The sequence below is a fragment of the Euprymna scolopes genome, chromosome 23 (assembly GCF_053919585.1).
Source record: "Euprymna scolopes isolate OS-2025 chromosome 23, ASM5391958v1, whole genome shotgun sequence".
Classification (NCBI taxonomy): Eukaryota; Metazoa; Mollusca; class Cephalopoda; order Sepiida; family Sepiolidae; genus Euprymna; species Euprymna scolopes.
The window spans coordinates 90206496-90232054 of NC_136504.1; the positions used below are offsets into that span (position 1 = coordinate 90206496).

Here is a 25559-nt window from a genome sequence, read left to right on the forward strand (position 1 = left end):
TGTACATAGCCTCGTTGTGACGCTTGATGGTTTGATTAATTTTGGAGTGCATTTGTTTCTCCTGCGCGATCTTTGGTTTATGTTGATGATATCGATTTACTTGTAGTTCATCGATCACATTCTCTCGCGTTAAATAAAAGTAGGATCATTTTAGTAATTTTAGGAAAGGATTGTAATGGCCAAGATCAAGGTTTGATGACCAATGCTTTTTAAGAGATGAATGGTCTCGGCAATGGCAGGTGCAAGTTCTGCCATACGAAAATAGCTGTAGAGGTCTTCTGTGAACGGCTGTTGTACAATGCGCGAATCGATTGTGTAAATATCTTAGCTGAACAATCTGTAAAAGGTTGAATATACAAGTGAAGCAGCAAGTCTTCGGGTTTATGTAGCAGAAAGAACTGTTGTAAATAAATCATACGCAATTTACTATGACAATGCAATTCTTACAGATATGTATCTAGAAAAGCGAGAGATTAAACCTAGCATAGTTATATAGGACAAGAGAGAGAGAGAGCGAGAGAGAGAATATCAACCCTAGTTGAAAGCAGTGTGCCTAATGATGCTGGCTTTAACAGAGCTGGAAGGAAGATGATAAAATATCAAAGTCTTAAGACGGGCATGAACATAAACTGGTATCTTAGGAAGATGTTTATCAACCTAGTAGTTATAAAAGCAATCGGACTTATGGAAATGAATTGCAAATAAAATACTGGCGAATATACCCAGTGACCCAAGTACAAGGGAAATACAAGCAATTGCACTAAAAGAGATAGAATGTTTAAAAGATCTCTCAATTAGAGTTTGATAAATAGCGGGCGAATATCTGGCATCTGGTAGTATGTCCAAGCTAAAGCAAAAACTGAAGAATAAAATTGAAAAACAAAGCAAATAAGATAAGCATTCGCAAATGCTTTTGTCGTCAGGATTTTTTTTTTTTGTTCCATTTCTAATGTTTTTGTGGATGCATATGGCAACACCCGGCCTAGACGAATAATATTTGATCCTCTCACAGAGATATTTATCCATCTACTATGTTAGAATAACGACGCACAGATAGAGAATAAGGGAAGTAGTTGATAGTCGTTCTAGCTAAGCGAGTATTTGTTGCTAATGTTTTAGAGGTGAGACATTTAATTTAAGCTCTGTCGAGCACCTGCTATAAAGGTAACGATAAAGCAGAGATAGATTCGCAACGTCTCATCTGTGAGAAAGAGCAAGTATGGAAGCAAAATACCCTCGCCCATTAAGTTTTGAAACGGTTTTATACCCTGTCAAGGCAGAAACGAGTACTCTTAGGAAACCCTTCTCAGATCTTAGGACATATTTCACTTTTGTACTAGTAGAGAATTACGTCTGAAATGAGATGCTTTCAGGAGGGTACTCGTGCTAGATGTTGTAAATAAAGGAATCTGATGGATATTTTGGTTCCAGGATATGGTATAGTCACTTTGAAACACTGGATCATAGAGTTAGGCATCGTTGAACCTCGTCAGTGGATAGTGGAGCGATAAAAGTGTCGCCCTAAAGAAAACAAAACTACCGCTTTATTTTATAACTTTTATTGAAAAAGAAAACAATTTAGATAAATTGATTATGTAGTAAAGCTGACACCTATTCAATGTAGCCGCCTTCAGCTTACATCACCGCTTAGATACGGGTCCGCAAGCCTTTTCCACAAGCGCAAGCGGGAGCTCGGTGAATACTCGGTGAATACTCGGTGAATGACGGCGATAAAGCTAGCTTTGGTGTTCTGCGAGGTCATATTGGTGATGTTCTCGACGTATGATCAGCGAGTTCAGGTCTGGGAGGAGGGGAAGCCATAAAAGAAGGGTGCAAAGTCGTAGCACTGCTTAAGCCAGGCCTGTGTCTCTTTGGACGTGGGCTGGCGCCAATTCCTGTTGCCACATCCAGGATCTGCGAGCTGCAACCTGATTGCATCAGGGGATCACCACACTCTTCAGCGCATCCAGGTACACTTTGGTGTTGACTTTCAATCTGACTTCGAAGATGTGAGGTAGCATGATGTGGCTCTCACTTGAAACCACACCAAAGACCATAACCGTGGCCGAAAACTTTGTTTTCATCACCTTGGGCACGTCTCTGTTATCTGTCGCGATCCATCGATGCATTTTAAAGGGGCTGGAAACGGTCTTGTTGCCATAACTTGTATCGGTAGAGAGAATAATTTGTACAACACATATCTCCTAACTCATTGAACATTGTGTTACTTTCAGACATGATAGAAGACTCCTGTCGCTCTTGGGATTTGTACACAACTAACAAGAGACCCGGATTACATCAAACGTAAATGGAATCGTCGTATTTTCTAGGGCAACAATTTTAATTGTTCCATCCTGTACAGAATGGATCCTCCTTTTGAATATGCGTACCTGAGACTTGTTTTTAGTCGTCCTGAACATCTATTTGTCACTGGAATCATTCAGTGTTGATTCAGGAGAGAAGTGGTTAGTGATTGTGCAACCTTTGTTTCACAATTCAGTGTGCGTCATTCAGTATGATTAGATAGTTATACTCGATCGGAGGGTATAACATCTACCTATACTTGGGAAATCAATCGTATTTGAAGCTATGTATATCAAAACATTTTTCATCATTTACACATACAAACATGATCACGCGTGTATGCTATTGATTTTCTCAACAATATAGACATTTGCTAAAAATCTCTTTTTAATAATTGGCATTTTTTATGTTATTGTGCTTTTCTTTCGATCCCTGTTTTAGAAATTATTGTTTATTTCCTAGGATAAAAACGATCCGGATGGGTGCCTGCAAAGAATAACGAATCGCTTTATAAAACCCCGTAATAGTAGAATAATAATCAATTTGTCCGACATCGACGATTTGGATGAGGTACAGTAATAAGCAAAAAAAAAAAAAATGATATTCAAAAATTATAACAAATCATTTAACTTGTATTATTTACATTTCTCGGTCTACTCGAGGTTATTTTTTTACAACGTTTCGGTTTATGCAAGCTTCCGTTTTCATTAGGTGCATCATTACGAACTCCGGAATCTTCATGTCGAACTTAGGATCTATTAGTCTTGTCCAGTCATCCATGAGCAGCTTGAAGTGTTAAGTAATTTATATTGTATTACTAGTTATAATCGGCTGTTGTGGGGATGGAAAGGTTCAGTTTTCGCAGAGTGTAACTTGGAACAAATTGCTACTCAACCCCTTATTCGTTGCGCCAGGGATGTGTATGGACAATTCTAGTTTAGATTTTGGGAGTTTTAAATCTAATCTAGTTTAATATGTACTTTTATTACTACTATATATATATATATATATATATATATATATATATATATATATATATATATATAACTACTTAATTTACTCACATAAAATTAATATACGAAAATATAAATTTATGCGTAAACTTGAAGTATTTACTTCAAAAGTGCTCAAACGTAGGTAGAGCTAGTTAGTAATTTATAAAATATATATGGAGATTAAGATACACTGAATATTCCGCGTTTTATCCACTCTAGGACTCCTCAGGCTTATGCGCGAATTCTGTGGTTGTTTTTTTTTTTCTTTTTTTTTTTACACAGTGATCACCACTTATCAAGGCCCGGAAGCCACTCAGGGATAAGAGTTATTGCAAGTACATTACGTTAGTGTGGAGATTTGCTGAAGTGTTTAATTAGGGGGGCGGTTCATTAGGAATTTGTTAACATTGGACTTAAAAACGGACTACAACTTGGATGTTTTCATCTGCTCCTCTTCTATTGAGATTTTAGTTAGCCAATCAGCTTTCTAGTATCTAAAATCTCAATAGAAGAGGAGCGTATAAAAACGACAAACAACCACAGAATTCGCGCATAAGCTTGAAGAGTCCTAGAGTGGATGAAACGCGGAATATTCAGTGTAGCTTAATCGCTATATATATATATATATATATATATATATATATATATATATATATATATATATACTAAAGAAGCTTTGAGTAAAAGAAATATAAAAATAAAGAATGCAGTTGAAATTTCCGGAAGAAATAGGAAACTAAATTTAACCTATCGCAGATTTAGCACCTACGTAATTCGACTTCCAAAATGTTTATAATTACAAAATTGAATTAAACTATATAAGGATGAAAAAAATAAAATAAAAAGGAAAGCCTTATATATATATATATATATATATATATATATATATATATATTATTCTTTCTGTTGACTACTGTACCGATATAGTTGAAATTTGTGATGGACCTTTATTATGATAAGGTGCGGCGTACTAAGTATTACCGCATTCGTTCAATATATAAGAGATTAATACGGATGAATGTTGAATTTAAAAAGAACACAATTTTGACGATATTCAAGCATCAATTTGGCACATGTTCAAAAGTCCTAATAAATAAATATAATATTTGTCAATAAATATCAATGGTTTTTATACCTGTGTTTTCATGCTTAAGCAATCATCACTAGTGCAGGAAGTATTAACTAAGTCAACCTTTGCTTTACTTGCTAGCCTTCTTCCACACCGCCATCAGGAATTTACATTTAAACGGAAGTGAATTAAGGTACTTAGGAAAGCGGGTTTCTCTATAATTTAGACAGTGATGAGAATATTCTGGTTATCTAATCTACTATTCATAATTATTTGTTCAAACATTGTATTGAATTCTATACTAGTTCTACTTAGGAGAGTATAGTCGCTCAACATATGCGCTTCTTTTTTATGTCCTCAACATTACCGTTCTTCATTCTATATAATGTTTACTTTGTTCCACAAGAACTACCCCCGTAGATTAGATAACGTGTTTAATTCAAAATTCCGTATAGATTGCGCAATTCGAAACGATGCACCGGAAAATGTTCGACCAAAACGTTTGTAAAAATTACATCTAAGATTACAAAATTAATTACAATAATCCAAGTAACACAAATTATCAATTCTCATCGAAAGAATTACATTTTCCTTCGGACTATTGTCTTCGTAATTATTCATACAAGCATTTTTTGCATGTAAGATTTCACACTGATTAATTCTTGTTTGATGCACGATGTTAACCGTCTTTCCTTACGCAGCCGCCATTGTTACCTCTATTACTATTTATTTTATGTGGAATATGATTATCCTAGTCTGTTGGCTCTTCAAAATCGCATCTGTCCTTAGCAAAGAGATAAATAAATTTATATTTGAACGTTTATTCTCGGACACAGTTGGGCTTCATTAATGAGCATGTGGGGGGGGTTTAAAAACAAAATTACTTCAGAAAAAAAGTCCCTTTCCTAACCAAAACCTAAACGCCTCATATTGGTTATTAATACGAGAAAAATTAATGAAGCATATTAAATTACTCGTGCCATTGCCTACTGTCTACGTGATGACTAGGGCTAGGACAACAGCATCTTTTTGTTGTTTTGACTCTCGAGTGTGTATCCGTTGATATCTTATATGATTTTATTTAAAGTGTTCTGGTTCCCGGTGTATTAGCTGTGTCGAACTGTGTCGGATATATACTCGGGAATCAAACCAATTAAAAAAATATGCTCTTTTCATAGCTCTAGTGATGACACGTTATAGTAAATAGACGGTGTTGGCTCATTTGTCAACCCCATTCAATTACGTTCTACGATTTCCCGTTTACTTAATTTTCGCATAATTTCTAGATAAAAATATTGTTTTTAAAGATAATAAGAATATTTGGAAACTGTTTTTTTTAATAGATATGTTGTAGAATTGAATGTAATAATCAAAGAGGAAAGCGCCCCCGTGTGTGTGTGTCGTGCGGTCATACAACTTACCTTCGGATGAGATCTGAGAGAAAGATAAATTAAAGATGGCAGCCATGGATTTATAAGGTGTAGTCTCATGAAATCTCACGAGATCTCATCTTCCACTGCACATGTATGCAAATGGAATGGGGTCAGTTTTCTGATAAAATGTTTGTTGGCAGAGGCAGTGGATAGAGACGTGCTTGAAGTTGAGAAAGTTGTCAGTGACGAATTCTAGCTGGACTGTTTACCAGCCCATTTAACATCATATGTCTATGTACGTATTTTTGCAAATATTATTTATTATTCCTGTGAAAATGTGGAAAAACAGTTTCTGAATATTTTTATTTATTATATTTAAAGACAATGTTGAAATAAAATAAACAAATCTTGAAACCTAATTAGGCTTGGGTGGCAAATGAACAAACACCTATTCCCCATGTTCTGCCATGACGTAACCAACAAACAATGGCATTAGTAAGTGATCGCCGAGAAATACATTAAAAATTACAAAAAACGTTCTTTGGCCGAGTAAAATCCATTCCTCAAACACAAGAAAAATCGACGCCCATAAATAAATATTATGCAATCATACAATATACTTAACAAATCAGAAATTGAAAACAAACAAAATAGACAACAAATAATTCTACTAAATGCATTTAAGTTTAATTTAATACCGACATTCATAAAGTATAAAACTGTTTAAAAACTGTTTTATTTCAACATTATTTTTTAATAATGTTCACATTTCGAATACAGAAAGTATCTAAAATAGCCGACTAATCCGTCGTTTGCGAAGCTACATCCTTTAAAAATAGTTTTAACAAATATCTTTAGCCAGTCTGAATAGTGAGCTTATTTAAACTTAGAGTTAACGGTAGGATACGTTTTTTTTTTATATTTTTATCCGGACGTTAGTGACCATCTCAAATGAGATAACCGTCTTTAACAGACTAGATGTCGTCTAAACTAAAGTAAAAATAAAATATTCAGATATATTAAAACTTGCAATCCGTTTCCACACTTAAAACCTATACAGATCGATAGACAACTAAATGTTTATTAAATGTTGTATATTTTTTTCGGTTTCTGCTCTGTTAAATAAACTGCATAATTATCGAACACCACATTTGAAGAGATGCTCAAGGCTGGTAAAAAAAAAAAATCAGCGTAGGTGAAACAATGGTCCGAAGACAAATTATGTTTTTAAGGCTAACTACTCATTACTAAAATGCAGGCGAAAAAATATTGATTTATTGATGAGGCTCCTTTGAGCCTCTTTGATTTTAATCGATAACTCATTCATATTTTACACAATCATCATAATACAAGGTGACCCCTAACCCTAGCCACAAAAATGGTATCGATTGAATCGTCTATAAAATTCGCAACTTTTTTAACAAAACCATATTTGGTTCACCTAAACCTTCAGTCTTGTTGAGAATGTTTTCAATCAGGAATGCACAAACCGTTTTCATTATTGCTCTCACATGAATACAATGTGAAAAATTATTAATAACTCTGAACAACACCTTTCTTGGCTTTGCCTTTTATTTTGCTTTTTATTATCTCCTTCTGTAAAGGAATCTTTTGATCGACAATATCTTTCAGATAACTCTGTAAATACATTTCGATTTTTTATCTTTGAGGTTAATATTCGGTAAGTGTGAAGCACATTTCGGATCACCTTTCCTACTGATAAGCAGATCACCTAAGTGCCCCTAATATCTATTTTTGTTTCCTTGCTGTTTCGTTGTGTATGTTAATTTCTACGTTCATCAGCACTTAGCGCTACTTAATGGTTAAGAAGTTTGTGTGCAGTCATAGATATAAAATATGGTTTCAACAGGATGAGGCAATTTTCCACACTTTTTATGGTTTCTTTAAATAGGTACCATGACACTTTGGTGGTCGTCTCATCAGTAGAGACGTGCTCTTTAATAAGTTTTACATTAACCGAACCGCAATGCCCCCTCCGCAATTTTTATCTGTGGACTTATCTCAAGGATAATATCTCTAAAGACTATGACCAGATAATTCTTCAACTAATAAGGACAATTACAAACTTATTAAGAGGATAACCAAGAGAGCAATTCCAGAGGTATTGACATTTTTATCCAAGTAAGCTTTTTTTTTTAATATAAAACAAAGATTTTTTTTTACATAAAACAAAGATTTTCGGACAATCAAGACTGAAATTAGGTTGACAAATGTGGGACAGATTAAGTCATTTGTTAAAATCTACTTGGATAGTAGGATGGCTGCTGAATTTTAAAGATTTTATGGTGTTTTTTGGGTGGGGGAGGTTGGGGTCACCCTGTATGAACATAAACATTGAATGCTCTTAAATAATTATACCTGTTCAAAATGTAAGTATATTTTAATTTATTTTCAATGCATGCAATCTTTTCGGCCAAGATTTGAAATTGTTAACACAATTATACTACAAGAAAATTTGCCTGTCGTTGTTGTCTCACAAGAGAACATGTTGGACATACCTACTAAAGTTTTAGAAAGGTGTCAAGCTCCTCATAGCAAGAATTTATTTGTCAAATAATTTGATTACTCTTCTTTTTACAATTCGTTTAATTAAATCTAACCTCGGTTTTTCTCGATGGCCACCCATTGACAAAGTATTCCTGGAATCAAATACATACGCATAATGGTGTAATATCTAGCTTAGTACTGTCACTATATACATCATCACTTGCAGATGAACTACGAGGGGTGTGCAATAAGTAATGCCCCTGGTCCACTTCCTATAGTAGTAGAGCAACGAAACTTAGCACAGTTATTAGTCTTTCTCTACATAGGAACCACCCAGAGTTATGCATTTCTCCCATCGTTCGATGCAGCTCTGGAGACCGTTTTTTGTAAAACACCCCAGGTTGGTCCTCTAACCACGACGTGACTTCAGAAACCAAGGCTGAATCATCTGAGAAACGCTTTCCTTTCAAAAACAACTTCATGACTGGGAAGAGGTGAAAGTCAGAGGGTGCAAGGTCAGGAGAGTAGGGAGGATGGGGAGATTTCATAACCACACGCCCGTGCTTCTGATCTGGCGACATGCGAGTTGTGGACCGGAGCGTTGTCCTGCAGGAGGAGGGTACCTTTGCTGATCTTGCCCCGCCTCTTGATTTTGATAGCTTCTCTTAATGTCCTTAAAAGTTAAGCATAATAGGCTCCTGTAATTGTGGTACCCTTTGCCAGGAAATCTGTCATCATTACTCCGTCCTGGTTCCAGAAGACTGTGAGAATGACCTTGCCAGTGGAGGGTTGCACACTTGCCTTCTTTGGGGGTGGTTAGTCCAAGTGCTTCCACTGCATTGACTGGGCTTTGGTCTCTGGACCATAGTGATGCACCCAGGTTTAATCCTGTGTAATCAATCTTTTGAAAAACGTTGACTCATCTTTTTGTCACATCTCCAAATTCATCCTCGAGCATTCGATACGTTTTCGCTTTTGGAATGGTGGGAGCAACTTGGGAATGCATCTGGCAGACATCTTATGCATATGCAAATGGTCATGAATCATAGTTTTCACAGACCCTGTAATAATCTTGACATCTTGGGCTATTTGGCGAATAGTAATTCGCCGACCTTTCAAAATGGCAGCCTCAACTTGACAGATGCCTCCTCAATGACAGAAGGGGGCGCGACCAGATCTGAGAGCTGTTTCCATAGACTTCCAGCCATGTTTGAATCCACGATGCCAGCGTTTTACAAGGTCATATGATGGGGCATTATCGCCATAAGTTTCTTTCATTTCATCAAACGTCTCCTGTGGTGTGCGTCCTTTCAAATACAAAAACCGGATGACTGCTCGACATTCAACAGGCTCCATTTCACACCTGACTCAGTTCAAACACCTATAAAACAGAAACTACAATTAGTTCAGAGCTGTAATTTGCCACATACCCCGTAGAGATATAGGTCATTGGACATGCAAAATTTCAGCTAGATCAGACAACTGGAAGTGCGTCAAGGGTATTGCTTATTCACGCCCCTCGTATTCGTCACGAGAAGAAACGTGTAAAAATGCTATGGAGATCATATTAAGGTTTAGAATATGTTATTTTGCATATATGGTCAAGGTGTACTTATGATGGGAAATATAATTATGCCAGATGGTTTTAAAAAAACATTTAGGATAGTATTTAGTAGGCATTCCCATTCTTTCTTGGTTAATACTTGACACCTAAATAAGTTGCCTTCAGCATGGCTACATTAAATGAACAACTATCTCATACGTGGTATGCTGCATCTTTTCCAAGTGATGTAAACTCAACGTTTATTCCACCAGAATAAATCATTTTTTTATTCTGTAATTCGACAAAACCAAGAAATCACAAGAAAGATTACCTATAACATAGTTGATTGGTCGATTGAGAGGAATAAAAAATAATTTTCTACGCTTCATTTCAACGTGGTAGGTGGTAAAGCAGAAGTTGCTTTATATACAATGTTCGTAATGAGTGATAAATTGTTTAGGAATTGTTCCGAAAACATAAATACACATGTGCTTTTATAGACATGTCTTCTGTACTAATGCGTTGTAAAGCAACGCATTATTTTAAATCAGAATCCACAATATAACTCTCCGTACATGAGTATCATATTATGTTTTTACGAGTTTGATAAACTTTTTTTTTTTCAGGGATGTGTAAGTATTGTTTTAATGTATTTCTTAAACGGATGTTTTATGACCGTTTAATAATCGTTTGTTTGTTGGTTTTTTGTCATTTCTATTACAGCTAAATTACTAAGAAAAATATCAATACATGAATGAAATGCCATTTTTTTTTTAAATTTCTCCGTAGTACTTCTCTCTATAAATTATTCAGATTTTGACATAGAAATAAATAAATGTATAGATATGAAAGGGGATATGTTTGAAGATAATGATATCCAGTTTTTATGGGAACAGTCTATGTAGTAAAGGAAAACTTACCATGTTGAAGGAATTACAATCATTTCTTAATTATATACATATATATATAGTCATCGACATACAGTCCGGTTTCGTTGTATCACAACTCATCAGTGTCGCTTGACTAGCACCTCTCCCAAGCCAAGGATTGAACCTAGAACTGTCGGCAGTTCTCTCACTCCACCACGGAAGCGATGCCCGCAAATAACCTGTCTGAATGTCTATTTAAACAAACATCCGTCCACCACTGTTACAGTACTCCAACCGCCTGTTTGTAAACACACATATATATATAAGCGTGTCGTCACACCTACAATTTTGTATGACGCACTAGGTTTGTAAATAAATATATATAGTTAAAATTTATTGACATTCCTTCAATATTGTAATTATTCTTTTACTTCATAAACTGTTTCCAGGCCGACTTCATTGTCATAGGAATAAACGCAGTCCCTTTCACACTACGCACTATGCTTCAACCAACTATGCTTCAACCAACTATAAATTCTATTTCATATATGAGAAAGACACGTACAGAGAACACTTTATCAAAAACAAAAACAAAATGGTATATAATTTCAACGTGTCTCTTCTGGATACCAGCTGATTCATCCGTGATTGTTGGATACATTGAAACATTGTTGGATACATTGAAACAACTAGAAAGATATGAATTGAAGATTCTTTACATTTGTGTCTTAAATGAGAAAACATTTAATTAGAAACAAATGGTTTCCATAATTAAACAACCATAAATGTGAATGTGCTGTTAAACGAAATAACTTAACCTTTTATGCTTTATTTCATTCAGCTATCTGTATAAGATTACCGCAATATTTTACTAACATTTTGATCAACTTTTTTTTCAGAGGTTCGTAAGTAAATTTTATTATATATTTTGTGAACGAGCGTTTATGATCGTTTAATAATTGTTTGATTGATGCCGATTCTATTATTTTTACAATGTGTTTCATTCAATCAAAATTAGGCCATAAAAATCATCATGAACTTACTGATTTTAAGTATCTAGTTACTTTTACAAAATAATCGTTGCTTGGAGTGTCAAGCGAAACACTCATGTACATTACACATGCACATACTTATTGAAATATGTCCTTTGCCTTGCATATAATAAAAATTCTAGACTTGGAATTTAACCATTTCACATCATAAAATTAAAATTACTTATGATTTATTTTCTCTATCTGGTACATTGAGCAATTCTCATTTAGCTGAGATTGCCTTTATAAAATATTACAGCCAATAATATTTTGTAAGACCAATAATCACTGGCTTTCCATATCAGTAGGTCTATTGCATTCCATTATTCTGAAGTGTGGGTGTATATATATGTATAATATTTGCTGTTGACATTTTTTTAGCGATATTAACAACTTTGAAACGCTGTTATTTTTATTTTAAAAATGTTTTTTCGCTATCTTAGTGGGTTTTGTTATGAACTCTTATTCGTATGTATATATGAAGGAATCGCCCTTATTATTTATGGGACGGATTTATTTATTTTTATTATAAAATATTATTTACGTACGAAAACATTATGCGTTTAAGTGGTGATCCGTGGTAGCACATTTATACAGCATCAGATTGCGGATACTGGTGCCATGCGTTCGATCCTAACCTATGCGGGCGACGGCTTAAAGCTAGAAACATTCGTGTCCATAAGCATCCTTTATGCACGTAAATAATAATAATAATAATAATAATAATAATAAATAAAAAATACACGTGTGTGTGTGTGTGTGTGTGTGTGTGGATGATTAATCAGAATCGGAAAAATAGGAACATTTGGCAATGTCGGAATTGGAAACATTTGTGTCTGTTTTCCGATGCTAAAACGATTCTTTTAATTTTTTTAATCTTGTTTAAAGCTGGTATAATGGTAAGAGTAAATGTGTTAAACAATCAGTAGAACAAAGTGTTTATGTGTAATAAAATATCAGCACATTTAACATGCATTTTTACGTAAATCGGGGAAAAAATAACTCTATAGCTAAATATTTAGAGATCTTTATCAAATCGGAATCTGGAAAAATAATGGACTCGTCCCATCACTAATATATATATACACACACACACACCTGTATATGTATGTATGTAAAGATAAATAAAAACACACACACACACACATATATATATGCAAGTGATTAAATGGCTGACTAAATAATTTTCCAACGAATGATAAAATATAAAAATTAAATAAGTTTTAATATAGTTCTAAGGGTAAACATACTTCCATTTATATATATATGTATATACATATATATATATATATATAATCTTTTCAATCTGTGTGCTAAATAGCAAAATTTATGACTGCTAATAAATATTTTGCTAAAATCTTTTTCTCCGATATTATGAGCTATTTATTGAAAAGCCATGGATTAAGGGAAAAACCTTTGTATTCTTTGAACAACAACAAGGTGTACTTCCAAATGGCTGTGTAAATAATGAAGTAGTATACGTGTATACGATCAAAGAACTAATCCTTTCTCTAATAGCGAACACCTGTCGTCGAATAAATGACAATACAGTAGGCTTCTTCATACCTGGCTCCACAAATTACACAGAATTATTCCATATTACAAATCGTACCAATACCCACCCATTCACACATTAAATTAATACAAACCCAATCAATATCTCTTGCTACGTTAATCGGGATGTATAACTATATAGATGAATTAAATTCTTTACAATTGCATTGCACTCACGTGCCAGTTTAAAAGGAATTTTCTATTTACAAATTTATTTGGAATATTTATTTTGATATTATCGATGTAAAGAGAGTATGACCGTAAGGTTTTTCTTTCTTTTTATATGATTATTTGGGGTTACATTAGTTGAGTGTGGTTTAACTTCAAAAGAGTGTTTTTCTGCCATGAAAACCTATATTTGATAGTTCAATTTTATCATTGTTGTAAATGGCGCTAACTCTATTGTTGTTCCTTATATTATTATTGACATAGTTATATTCTTATTTTCCGGTTTGTATATTTTAAATGTTATATTATGTGCTATAACACTATTTCCATTGCCGGTACAGTTCGATTTTTCTGCTTGTAAGCTATTTCCTTAGTATATGCGGAATTTTTAATACATTATTATGAAATCAGTTTGGATCAGATGCGATCTTTTCAACCAATCTATAAAAATGAACGTGTGTGTCTGTGTAAATTTCACTAAGCAATAATTTTGTCAATTTTAAGTCTACAGACTCGAAATTTGATATACAGGGTACTGAGATTTGAGAAAATCTTTGTAATTCATTTTCGGCCAGAAATTTGGCTTTTAAAGGGTTCAAGTTCAACGATTTTACCTTTGAGAGCTCTACCAAACTCCTCCGCCAAATTTGGGTCTAAACACTTAAAATTTTAAATATAGATTCTTTGGACATGGATCTAACTTAATAACTTGATTTAAGTTCAAGACAAATGTTAAATGGGCATAATAGGTGTCAAATTTTAAAAAAATGACTTTTTTTTTTTTTTTTTTTTTTTGCTCAACATAGACCTCCAAACATCCGGGCAATGTCGGGCTGAAATACTAGTAGATTATAATTCTTTCCAATTGAACTGGAACAAGTGATTTTACTATGTATGTTGTGTGGTTTCCGTATGAATGAGAGAAAATATATACATATGCAGCATAAGACTTGGTATTCAAGTTTAGTGTAGTATCAAGTTATTTTTCAGTTTTTTATGTAATTAAGAAACATTTTAAAAGATAGAATAGAGATGTTTATCAGAGGGCGAGCATTTTTAACGAAGAGTGCATGCCTATAAAGGACTTCTTGAAATATATTTTGAATTCATGATCTACTTCATTCGATAACAGTAGAGCCATGAGATCGATTACTTGATAAATCCGATGTACCTATATTCTAATTATTCGGGGTATTTTTTCTTATGCTACAATTTATTTTCGAATTACAAGTGATCTCTTAACTTTGTTATATCCGAGTTATTTTTGCTAGTAGTAATGCATCATTTGAAGGGAAATATTAATTGATTATAAGGAGATTGATAAAGCTTAATTTATATTTTACATCTCCGAAACGAGTGTATTACTATAAATATGGATTGTCATAATGAAAAATGTCATTTATTTTTATTTAAAATGATTATATCTAATAGTTTTTACTTATAATACCCAAGTCTAACTTTAAGAAGACAAATATATTACTATGTCTGCGGATTACCATTATGAGAAATTTAGTAACGTTTATAGTACCCAAATCTAAGACAAATAATTTGAATGGGGGATTCATCCAGCAAATTAGTTTTGTGATCTTTAAGAGCAAATCTAGTGGCTGATGTTACCATTTCATTATAATTTTGAATTTTTTAAGTAATGTTTCCCTTCGATGTCTATTATTGTTTATTGTTGCTTACTTATTGAACAAGATGTTTTTTGAGGTTCTCATATATGTTAGTTTTGTATATGTGCTATAATGTATTTTTATTTTATTTTATTTGCCTGAACGGTAATGTCTGGCTGTGTTTTAACTGTTTTTGAGGAATTATCAATTATAAAAATGTTTTTTCTAAGATCAATAATTTCAATAATCGATATTATCTATAATTTCAATCATCAATAATGATAATTTTAGAAATTATTCAGATTTTTATGGTTAGAGTTTGAATTGGTTTGCAATCAATGTGCCATTATACAGGGTGGGCCAAAATAAGGGTCCTATCTTTAAATTTGAATAACTTCCACAAAATAAAAGTTAAACTCACCAAACTTTGTGTGTGTGTAGACTGACCCTTCCGAGATTTTTTTGAAGTAAACAAAACAAGTTCTGGCTGAAAAACACTTATTAAAACTTACATGAATTTATGAATTTTTAAAAATAGGACCCTTATTTTGGCCCACCCTGTATAATAGACTAAAAAGATTTACTCTAGGATAGTTCAAGAATTTCAAACATAAAATAATTATTTTGTGGTATTTCGGTGTAATGATATAGTAATTTTAATATAGTAACATATGCTTAATATTGTGAATAAATGATTATTACAAATACTCGAATAGAAACCGAAGTTTAGAGAATATGTAATAACTAGCAGAACTCTACGAAATGAGTATATTATTATATCCACAGATAACTAAGGTTGATATTTATCTGGATGACATAAAAATAAGACATAAAAATCAATAACATACAACAAATATAAATATATCAACATTTCAATATGAATAGTGTCTATTTTATCTTAAATATTAAACTGGCTCAAATTAGATACGCTCTAATAAATACACAGAAAGTAATGATGTGTTACATAGTTCAATACACAAATAGTATAATCACATTGTAGGAGACAATATTTCTTTCAGTCCAGCACTTGCTGGCAGACAATTTTATTTTCCTGCCTTGTTTCCTTCGAATGGTACCTTTTTTTAGCGTAACATTTCGCTGCCTTTCGGTAAAAAACCGCTGCACGTCGATATTACTACGAGTTCTGTTCTCACACAATCATCATATATTATTATAATGATATTCGAAAACGATGCTACATCAAAGAGAAGTCACTTTCATATTCTTCCTTTAGGTTGTCAGATTGACATTTTTTAAAGCTTAAATTTCGCAAATTTGCCCTTTTTGAAAAGGTTTGACCTTCAAAAGTAATCAATAGCCTTTTTCAAACCGTAAAGCACGGATTAACTAAGAAAGGACAAAGCAGATTCATATATAGATCAATATGCCTATTCTTCAAATTTTACAAAATCGTAGCATTATGAATATCAAGGATTAGCTGATACCTCTTTTCACTCTTTACATAAGATTTAATTAAACCATGTATAGCCAACTTTATACAAACATGCGCCAAAATTTCATAATTCGAGAATCCTAGGCACTATGTATTGCACCGAGACGTATAAATCCCCAGGTTAATTTTTGAGCGCACGTTTAATCCACTAAGGGAGGTGAATCTAGGAGAAAGAAAACTGGAAAACCTGAGGTCGACTGTCATCTTTCTTGTGGCAGCCATTGCATCAACTGAGATGAGCAATTGTGCCAAAAAGGGTGTTCTTCACAAAGCCTTCACCACTATAAACTAATCGTTGGTGTAGGTTTTCGAACAACTCGTACATCAATAAAAATAATATATATATATCAATAAAAAAAATAATATATCAATACAAAATAATATATCAATACAAAAAATAATATATCAATACAAAAAATAATATATCAATAAAAAATAATATATCAATAAAAAATAATACATATATCGATAAAAAAATAATATATATCAATAATATATATATATAAAATCATATATATTTATATATCAATAAAAAATATATATCAATAGAAAAATATATCAATAAAAAAATATTTATATCAATAAAAAATTATATCATAAAATATATATATATATCATAAAATATATATATATATATATCAATATATATATATATATATATATATATCAATATATATATATATCAATATATATATATATATATCAATATATATATATATATATATATATATCAATATATATATATATATCAATATATATATATATATATCAATATATATATATATATATCAATATATATATATATATATCAATATATATATATATATCAATATATATATATCAATATATATATATCAATATATATATATCAATATATATATATCAATATATATATATCAATATATATATATCATATGAAATTCTGAGGATTACTTTCCATATGATCCATGTATTAAAATTTACTTTCGGGGCAGTTTATCTTAAACTACTGTCGTTTTACACGGAATACCACGTCAAGGAGAGCAGTTGCACAATTTATTAAGTTTGAACTTCTTTATCTTGGCATTACTTGAATTTTTTTTTACTCATATTGTTTTTCTTTTTTTTTTTTTCATCTATCTACTCTTTTCCCTTTCGATGTTTTATTTATTCTCCTTCATTGGCCCTAATTATTTTATTCCCTATTTTTAAATTTCTAATTCAAATGTAATTAAGTTGGTTTTCATTTGTATATCCTTATATTTAAAATATATTTTAGTCATCGACATATAGACCTGTTTCGTTGTTTCACAACTCATCAGTGCCGCTAGACTAACACCTATCCCAAGCCGAGGATCGAACCTAGGACCGTCGTGATGACAGTCGGCAGTCCTACCCGCTGACTACGGAATCGGTGGCCGAAATTAGTCTGTCCGAATGTCTATTTAAATAAACATCCGTCCGCCACTCGTAGAGGGCTCAAACGTTTTTTTGTAAACAAACCGCGAGCTTTATTGATTTATATGATTACGGATTGTTCCGTTCTGATGAGATGCATTTAGCTTCAAAATATCATGGCCTGAAGGGGTACTTTTCTACTCTTATTTTCGTCCCTATTAATCTTATAATACAATAAAGTTCTATGTAATTTTTATCTCTCATATATATATATATATATATATATATATATATATATAACTACAGGGAGTACACGGCGTTATCCGGGTGTTTGTAGGTGCAGTTAGGACCTCCCGGGGAGTGGACTTAAAAGGTGTTTTTTTTTTAAGTGGTATGTTAGCGGGGTTTCCCGGCGTTGCTTGGGTCGAGTAAGGAACCCCGGAGGGATAAAAAAAAATAAATTGGTAGCAGTGGATGGGGGGGACAACAGTAGGCAGTTTGGGTGGAGAGAGAGAAAAAAAAGTGGTAGTAGGCAGGCAAGCTCGAACACGTAACGCGAAGGAGGAAAGAAAAAAAACGTGACGTCTTTACCGATGTGTCCACAGTCCAAAACGTCGAAATTAAACGAAGTCAATCCAACCGATACGATGACTTGTAAAAATGGCGACGCAAAAATAAAAACTGACCCCTCCTTGGAGAAAACTGCCCAGTTTAGAGTGACAGAATAAATGTTTTGGGCATATTTTTCGACATGTGTCGTCCGAAGAGTTGATCTTCAAAACGATACCGACCTCGTAAGGATCCGTCGCCTCTGTCGAAAGATTTTGTGAGATACACAAACACTAACACATTTTGCTTTTTATATATTATATTAATATATATATATATATATTAGCGGGGGTATCCGGCGTTGCCTGGGTGTTTGGAGGTGTGTGTGTGGGAGAAGGGGATAAATCAAAACATGGAAAATAAAGAATAACCCAACGTAATAACCCTTTTTAAATATTATAAAAAATCGATATTAAACTTCTTTAAAAAAATTGGGAAAAAAAACACAAAAAATAGCGAACGTGTAAGCAAACGATGGTAAAACTTTTAAAAAATTGAAGAAAAAAAAAGAGGTAACATGGTGGAAAAAGAGCGAAAATATGGCATAAATAACCTTGTTTCAATATTAAAACTTTAAACATCGAAAAAAAAAACTTACATCTCGGCTTGAACGCTGCTATTTAACCGAAGGAGCTATGGCCGCGTTAGCGAAACTGGGTGCTTTTTATATTTAAACTAATTCAGGAAATATGGTTTTGTGCGCATGCGTATATGGCTAAATTGTCATGTAAGAATGATTTTTGCTACCCTTCCCTGTAAAATGTGTGCAGTTGAAGGCGAAGAATTTAATGTTTTTAGCCAATTTTTCCATATTTGTCGTCCGAATGGTCGTGCTTCAAAAAGATATCGATCTCGTGAAAATCCGTCGCCTCTGTCGAAAGGTTTTTCGAGACATACAAACACACACATACACACATACACACACACACACATTCTGTCTTATATATATACTTGACTGAGTTCAAAAACAGACTACAGAAAATGGACTCTGATTTATGAAAGTATGATAGCTTATGAAAAGGAAGGGTTGTAAATTTGGGTTGAATTTGGGGGTATCAAAACCAAAGCAAATATGATGAAAGTAAAAATAAAATAGATACACCCCATAATTTATTATACCATACATGTTCACACTGAAACACTTAGAACAATATTATGTGGATCTATATTAAAAAACCTTGTTAAACTTTGTGACATATTTCTATTCTATGGAGGACAGGCGCGAACGAACACCCCATAATTTTATTATACCATATTTCTTCAAACTGAAACATAATTATCAAAATATACTTAAGCAGATAGATATGAAAAGTCTTTATTAAAGTTTGTGCCTATTTCCATTCTATGGAAGTCAGGCGCGAACGCACACCCCATAATTTTATTATACCATCCCTATTCAAGTTAAACCATTTATCAAAGTATTATGTATATCTATATCAAAAACACTTGTAAACGTTTTTTTTATTTTTTTTATTTCCATACTTTGTAGACAAGGCGCGAACGCAGACCCCACAATTTTAATAAACCACTATTCTGCCAGATCAAACATACACATTCCTGCGTCTCAATACATCTATCATTATATGTAATGAGTTTTTTTTTTTTAAATAGTCAACCATATAGGAGCCTATTCGTGACCAGGCATCCACACACACACATTCATCTTTATATTATAGATATATAACTTTTAGTCGTTACGTCATTTTCTAATAAAGCACGTGTTTTTGACTTAATATATTATTATAGTTTCATGTTATTTTATATGAATGTTTCAGGAAAAAGTGTTTTTATTTTGTTTTTGTATTGCCCAATGCGTGTTATGTTTTTGTCTACTTATTTTCTGCTATTTTTTTTTATCGTAGATTAAATCAACTTTGTCTTGTGTTGCCTACAGCGGGAAAAAATCCGGCTTTATCAATGACTTAATATCGCTTCCACAATCCTCAGAAAAAAATAGAAAACGTTATTATGAATCTGTCAGAAAGGTCACTGTAGAGCCTCGTTCCCGTCTTGCTCTGTTCGTGTAGCTTTAGGTAACTCATTATTCACGCGCCATTTTGTTTTCAATGAGTTGATAGTTTGTATTTATGCACTGTTTCGCTTTTTAGCAAACTTTGTAGTTTTCCGATAAATTATAAAATGTAGAAATCCTTTTCAGCTTTCGTGTGGCTGGTTAGTGTTTCTACTTTATTGAATAGTTTCCGCATTCAAGGATTCCCCCTAAGATGTCAGCTGTTTTTGCGATTACCGTTCGTCGAATTGTCTCGGTCTTCCCCTTGATTCCAATTTTTTTACGTTTTTATAATTTCTTTTAGTGATGCCTCTCTGTGTAATTACTGTGTAATTAGGTGTTGTCCGTCAACAATAACTTCTAGTTTCCATGTTTGCATTGTTTTCCTAATGATATTAATAATCTTGTCGGATATATTATACTTTTATGTCATCCAAATATCAATGATTGATGGATACTGTTGTCGACATTCCAGACCATGATTGTGTTTTCCTCCTTTTCATTGTTTCTAACTCTTTTGATCTATGTTTAACAGGTCACTCATCCTTCTATTTCCTTTCTGGCACACTTTTTGTTCCTCTAGTAGTATTTCAGTATTGCTAATGAAGTGGTTGATCTCTTAGAATTGAGAAAATTAATGAAAAATAGAAAAAAAGAAATGGGAAAAGGAAAAAACTTAAAAGAATAAAAAATAAACAGTTAAAACACAGACAACACAATAAATAAGCAACCTAATAATGAATTAAAAAAAAAAATAACTAAAAATAAAAACAGCTTAAATAAAGACAAATTAGACCAACTCCGAATTGTGAAAATTAATGAAAAATACAAAAAAAAAAGAATACGAAATGGGAAAATGAAAAAGCTTAGAAGAAATGCAAGGAAAAATAACAAAAGAATAAAAATAAACAGCTAAAAACATAGAAAACATTTTTTTAAACTATAAAACAAAGAATATCACAAAAATCAACAGTACATGACAAAATATAAACAATAAAAATAAAAGAAATGGAGCAAAACGAACATAATTTGCGTAAAAAAGAAATATTGACAGACAATAAAAATAAAAAAGAAATATAACAGCAAAGAAGAAATACGTCAATAGACACATAAATAAATACAAAACTTAGAACATATAAAAACAAATAAAACACGAAAAACTGTAAAAACGCAGTAAAGCAGACAATAGTAAAAGTAACAACAATAACAGCAAGAATACGCCTTAAAAAATGTATGAACGACATTGGTCACTTAAGTGCAAAGCAAATAAAACACCGATATTAAGAATAAAGAAAAATGTTTACGGAAAGAAGAAACACTGGACCAAAAACTCGAAATCCACTTTATATTCGCGAACTGAAAAAGGAGTGAATACAATAAAAAAAAATGTTTGCAATAAAGCAATGCTTCATCTAAATCGAAATAACAAAAAAGGAAAATTAATGAAAGATAAGATAGAATGCTTAATATAGCCACCCAAAGGCAACAAAAAGACCCCGAGACAATGATGTCACTTACGGGGTAGGTTTTGTTTGTATAAACATTTTCTGTTATGGCGCTGCTTGGAGAATAAAGTGCTTAAGCATTTTCTATTAAGAAAAAAAGGTTGGACGAAATAATAATTTTAGAATTTTTTAGGCTATCAAAGAAAAGGCATTATACAAAAGTGATATATATATATATATATATATATATATATATATATATAAATAAGTTTATGCTATATACTAGTGAAAATAAAGGTAACATTAAATCTGAAGCAAGATATTTCGGTCAATTGGTTTTACCATATTAAGATAAGATTATTTACTCCCTAATATATATATATATATATTATCCTACATAATTAAAATTTGATTCATTAAAATAGAGCTGTTTAAATATGAAGTTAAATATAAATAATTTGGAATTCTAAAATTTCGGTGTTAAATCCTTTTCTGAACTGACACATACCATATATATATATATATATATATATATATATATATATAAACGAAGCACGTGAAAGATGTACTACATAAAAATATGAACAAAATATTATGAGTATGAATTACGTAAATACATTTTCTGGTTCGAAATATTATCTAATGTTATATATATTCTTTATTTTAATATATATTGTTTTAAAGATTAAAAAAACACTTCCAAGACATAATGTATGCATATAATTATTTACTATAATAATTATTAAATACCCTGAAGACGCTAGTGTTTCATCCCTTTAGGAATCATCAGTGCAGAATGTAAAAATTTCCGTCGGTTGGGAGACTTAGACTACGCAACGAAGTCATACCTAACTTCTTTTGCAAGGACCAAATCCACTCAACCGCGAGAAATGTCGTTGAAATTTTAATATTTACTTTTAAATGTTTTAACGACTGTCAGGGTGATCTAATGATTATGGTATGATGTACGCATGCCAGCTAAAGTGACCGACTCTATTTCAATTGTAAAGTGCCCAACAATAAGAAACGAGTTTCTGAAAGTTTCTCAGAGTTTCTTGGCATAATTATTTTCTGTAATAATTATTATATACCTACAGACACATTATATATATATATATATATATATATATATATATATATATATATATATATATATATAAACAGCTATCCCAGAATAGATAAAATTATTTCCTGGGCAGAACAGTTTTGGAGAAATGTTATTTTCCCTTTTGATGATTTTCAAAAGATTGAAATTTTGTGAGCCTTGCTTAATTTGTGTCGAATGACTATTAATTTAATGCAAGCGTTGAATATTGGAATTTTCAAACGGGGTTGTTGTGCTCCCTAACAACCCGTTAAAATGTCTCAAAATTAATTAAACTTTCTGAATTTTTCTCGTACGCATTATTAAAATTAACATCGGAGCTTTCTAAATTCTCACGAATAGCTTCTAACTTGCATAAAACTAAACTAAATTATATTAGATACATATCGCAATGCTCGCATTTCCGTGTAGCAACTCTTTCAAATTCGTAATTATTAATTATTTTACGGACTAAACCTGTATACTCTACTATATAAACAAACACGAATATAATTTTATATAGACGTGGAGTGAAATATATATACATTTCTGATTTAAATACTTTTAAAATAGTCACAAAATGAAATCAGCTGAGTCAATCAAAAAAGGCAAATACTGGTCTTTGTTCTAAAGAAAAACATATTCCTTATCGATTATAATATTTAATCCTGATCGCTATTTTATGAGTAATAAGTTATTTAAGTGTTGAGTAAATCATCTTGCAGCACTCAACTTTTATGACAACTAGGAATATATATTTTTACCGCTTAAAATATCTGTTTGCGTTATTAATGTAAAATTTGACCTTTTAATTTTTTGTTTTGTTTTTTATGTATAATTTGTTTGGTAAAAACAAATGTGTTGGGAGGAACGAGGTGGTGTCCCCGCAAGCAAATCGCATTCAAACATATTTGAAGAACATACTCTGATAGTATACTGTACTCCTACAAGGCGACCAGTCGCCCATACATGGCGAGTTGTTGCCACATCTGGGTTGATACATCTACCACTAGTCTCTCCCTCTTAGATACGTTCCAAAAAAGAGGTGTCAATCTAATCGGTCCCACTTTATCAACTAAGCTCCAGCCGCTGTCACATCGCTGTAATGTTGCATTATTGTGCCTATTTTACAAATATTTTAATGGAATGTGTTCTGATGAACTCGTTTCATTTGTGCCCCCTCGACGTACATATTCCCGACAAACCCGTTTAACAAAAAAATATCACCCCTTCACTGTTTATGCCCATAAATGGCAGACAGCTTTCTATTCTAATAATTTCTTTCTTCGAACAGCTAGACTTTGGAATTCTCTTCCTGCTGTCTGCTCTCTTGGCTGCACTGATATGCAGAAGTTTAAATGTAACATAAACAAATATCTTGTTAATCTTTCCTAGACATGACCCCAAATAGTAGCCCCTTACGTCCAAGTGGCGATATGCTTTGTAATGGGTGAACATGAGTTAAAATTACTTTTTCGTAATATTTTGTTTTAAGAACTGGCAAGGAGACCCAATGTTGTCCAGGATTGAATGATGATCAAGGATTGTTTTATAATCCTATATTTATATTGTCATCGAAATCGGTGAAATCGCCAATTTTTCAATCAAATCGATCGATTGCTTGCTCTAGTTGGGGACCCATCACGGTTCGCCGGGAGGAAGCTTCACATGCCATCCAAGCAATTACTTAGTCCACAATACATTGCACTGTAGAGAACTGACTGTTTTATAAAATTATTTATATATATATAAATATATATATAGTGATTTGAAGTTCAAAATGAAAAAGTCAAGTAACATGGTTCAGTTTTGCTGTAAACAGAAACATTCATTTCGAACGCGCCCCTGTCATATCAAAAAACTTACTGTTGATTTTATATGCCGGATATTTCTGCTTGTGTGGAAATAAAATCCCTCAAATGCACTTATGATATTAAGCTGCATTACGGGTGAACTTTGGTCCAAATCGCCTGTTCCTTCTTTCATCGAAGACAATCCGATACAAAACCTCCCAGATACATAAAGTACATTGGTGTGACACTTCATAAAAACGAGTCCAGCCGTTTAGGAGTTCATAGGGAACGAACTCACATTAATTTTCTTTGCATAAAAATAGAAAATATTATCCTTAAATTGTTGAAGAATGCAAGCACAAAGTTGACTAAGGGCATCACCAAATATTGGGACACCACTTGGCATTGAGCAATATTAACATAAAATATCCCGTGCAATGCCGAACAGTCACTTAGTTTCTTACAAACTCTTAATCTCGTAGACACCATTATTAAGGATATCCATTGTTTCTTAGAACTCACACAAACCAAAAAGAACGCAAATAGCTAAATTGTCCACCTATTTATGTAAAACTGTACTTAATACAAATCCATTTTTCTTGTTCATCTCCGACTAATTCTCTTTTGGATGACGCGATTTAGACTAATGATTACCGTGGCCGGCGATGGTAAGAGAAGATTCCTGGAGATTCTGCAAGATGAGATAAAATGGTTCTATAGTTATCTCGGGGCAATTCCTAACTACCCTCGCACAATG

The 25559-nt window shown here is 32.5% G+C and overlaps 1 protein-coding gene across 4 annotated transcripts in view; it reads left to right on the top strand.

Moving 5' to 3' along the window:
* The window catches only part of LOC145246048 (atrial natriuretic peptide receptor 1-like), a 1646502-nt gene that overhangs the window by 1156819 nt on the left and 464124 nt on the right, over positions 1–25559 (top strand). For 2 of the 4 annotated variants that reach the window (XM_080107889.1, XM_080107892.1), the window contains exon 10: positions 2767–2874. The exons of the other annotated variants lie outside the window; for them this stretch is intronic. In XM_080107889.1, the coding sequence (XP_079964015.1) occupies positions 2767–2874 (108 nt within the window). The remainder of the gene's footprint in view (positions 1–2766; positions 2875–25559) is intronic. 4 annotated transcript variants of the gene reach the window in all.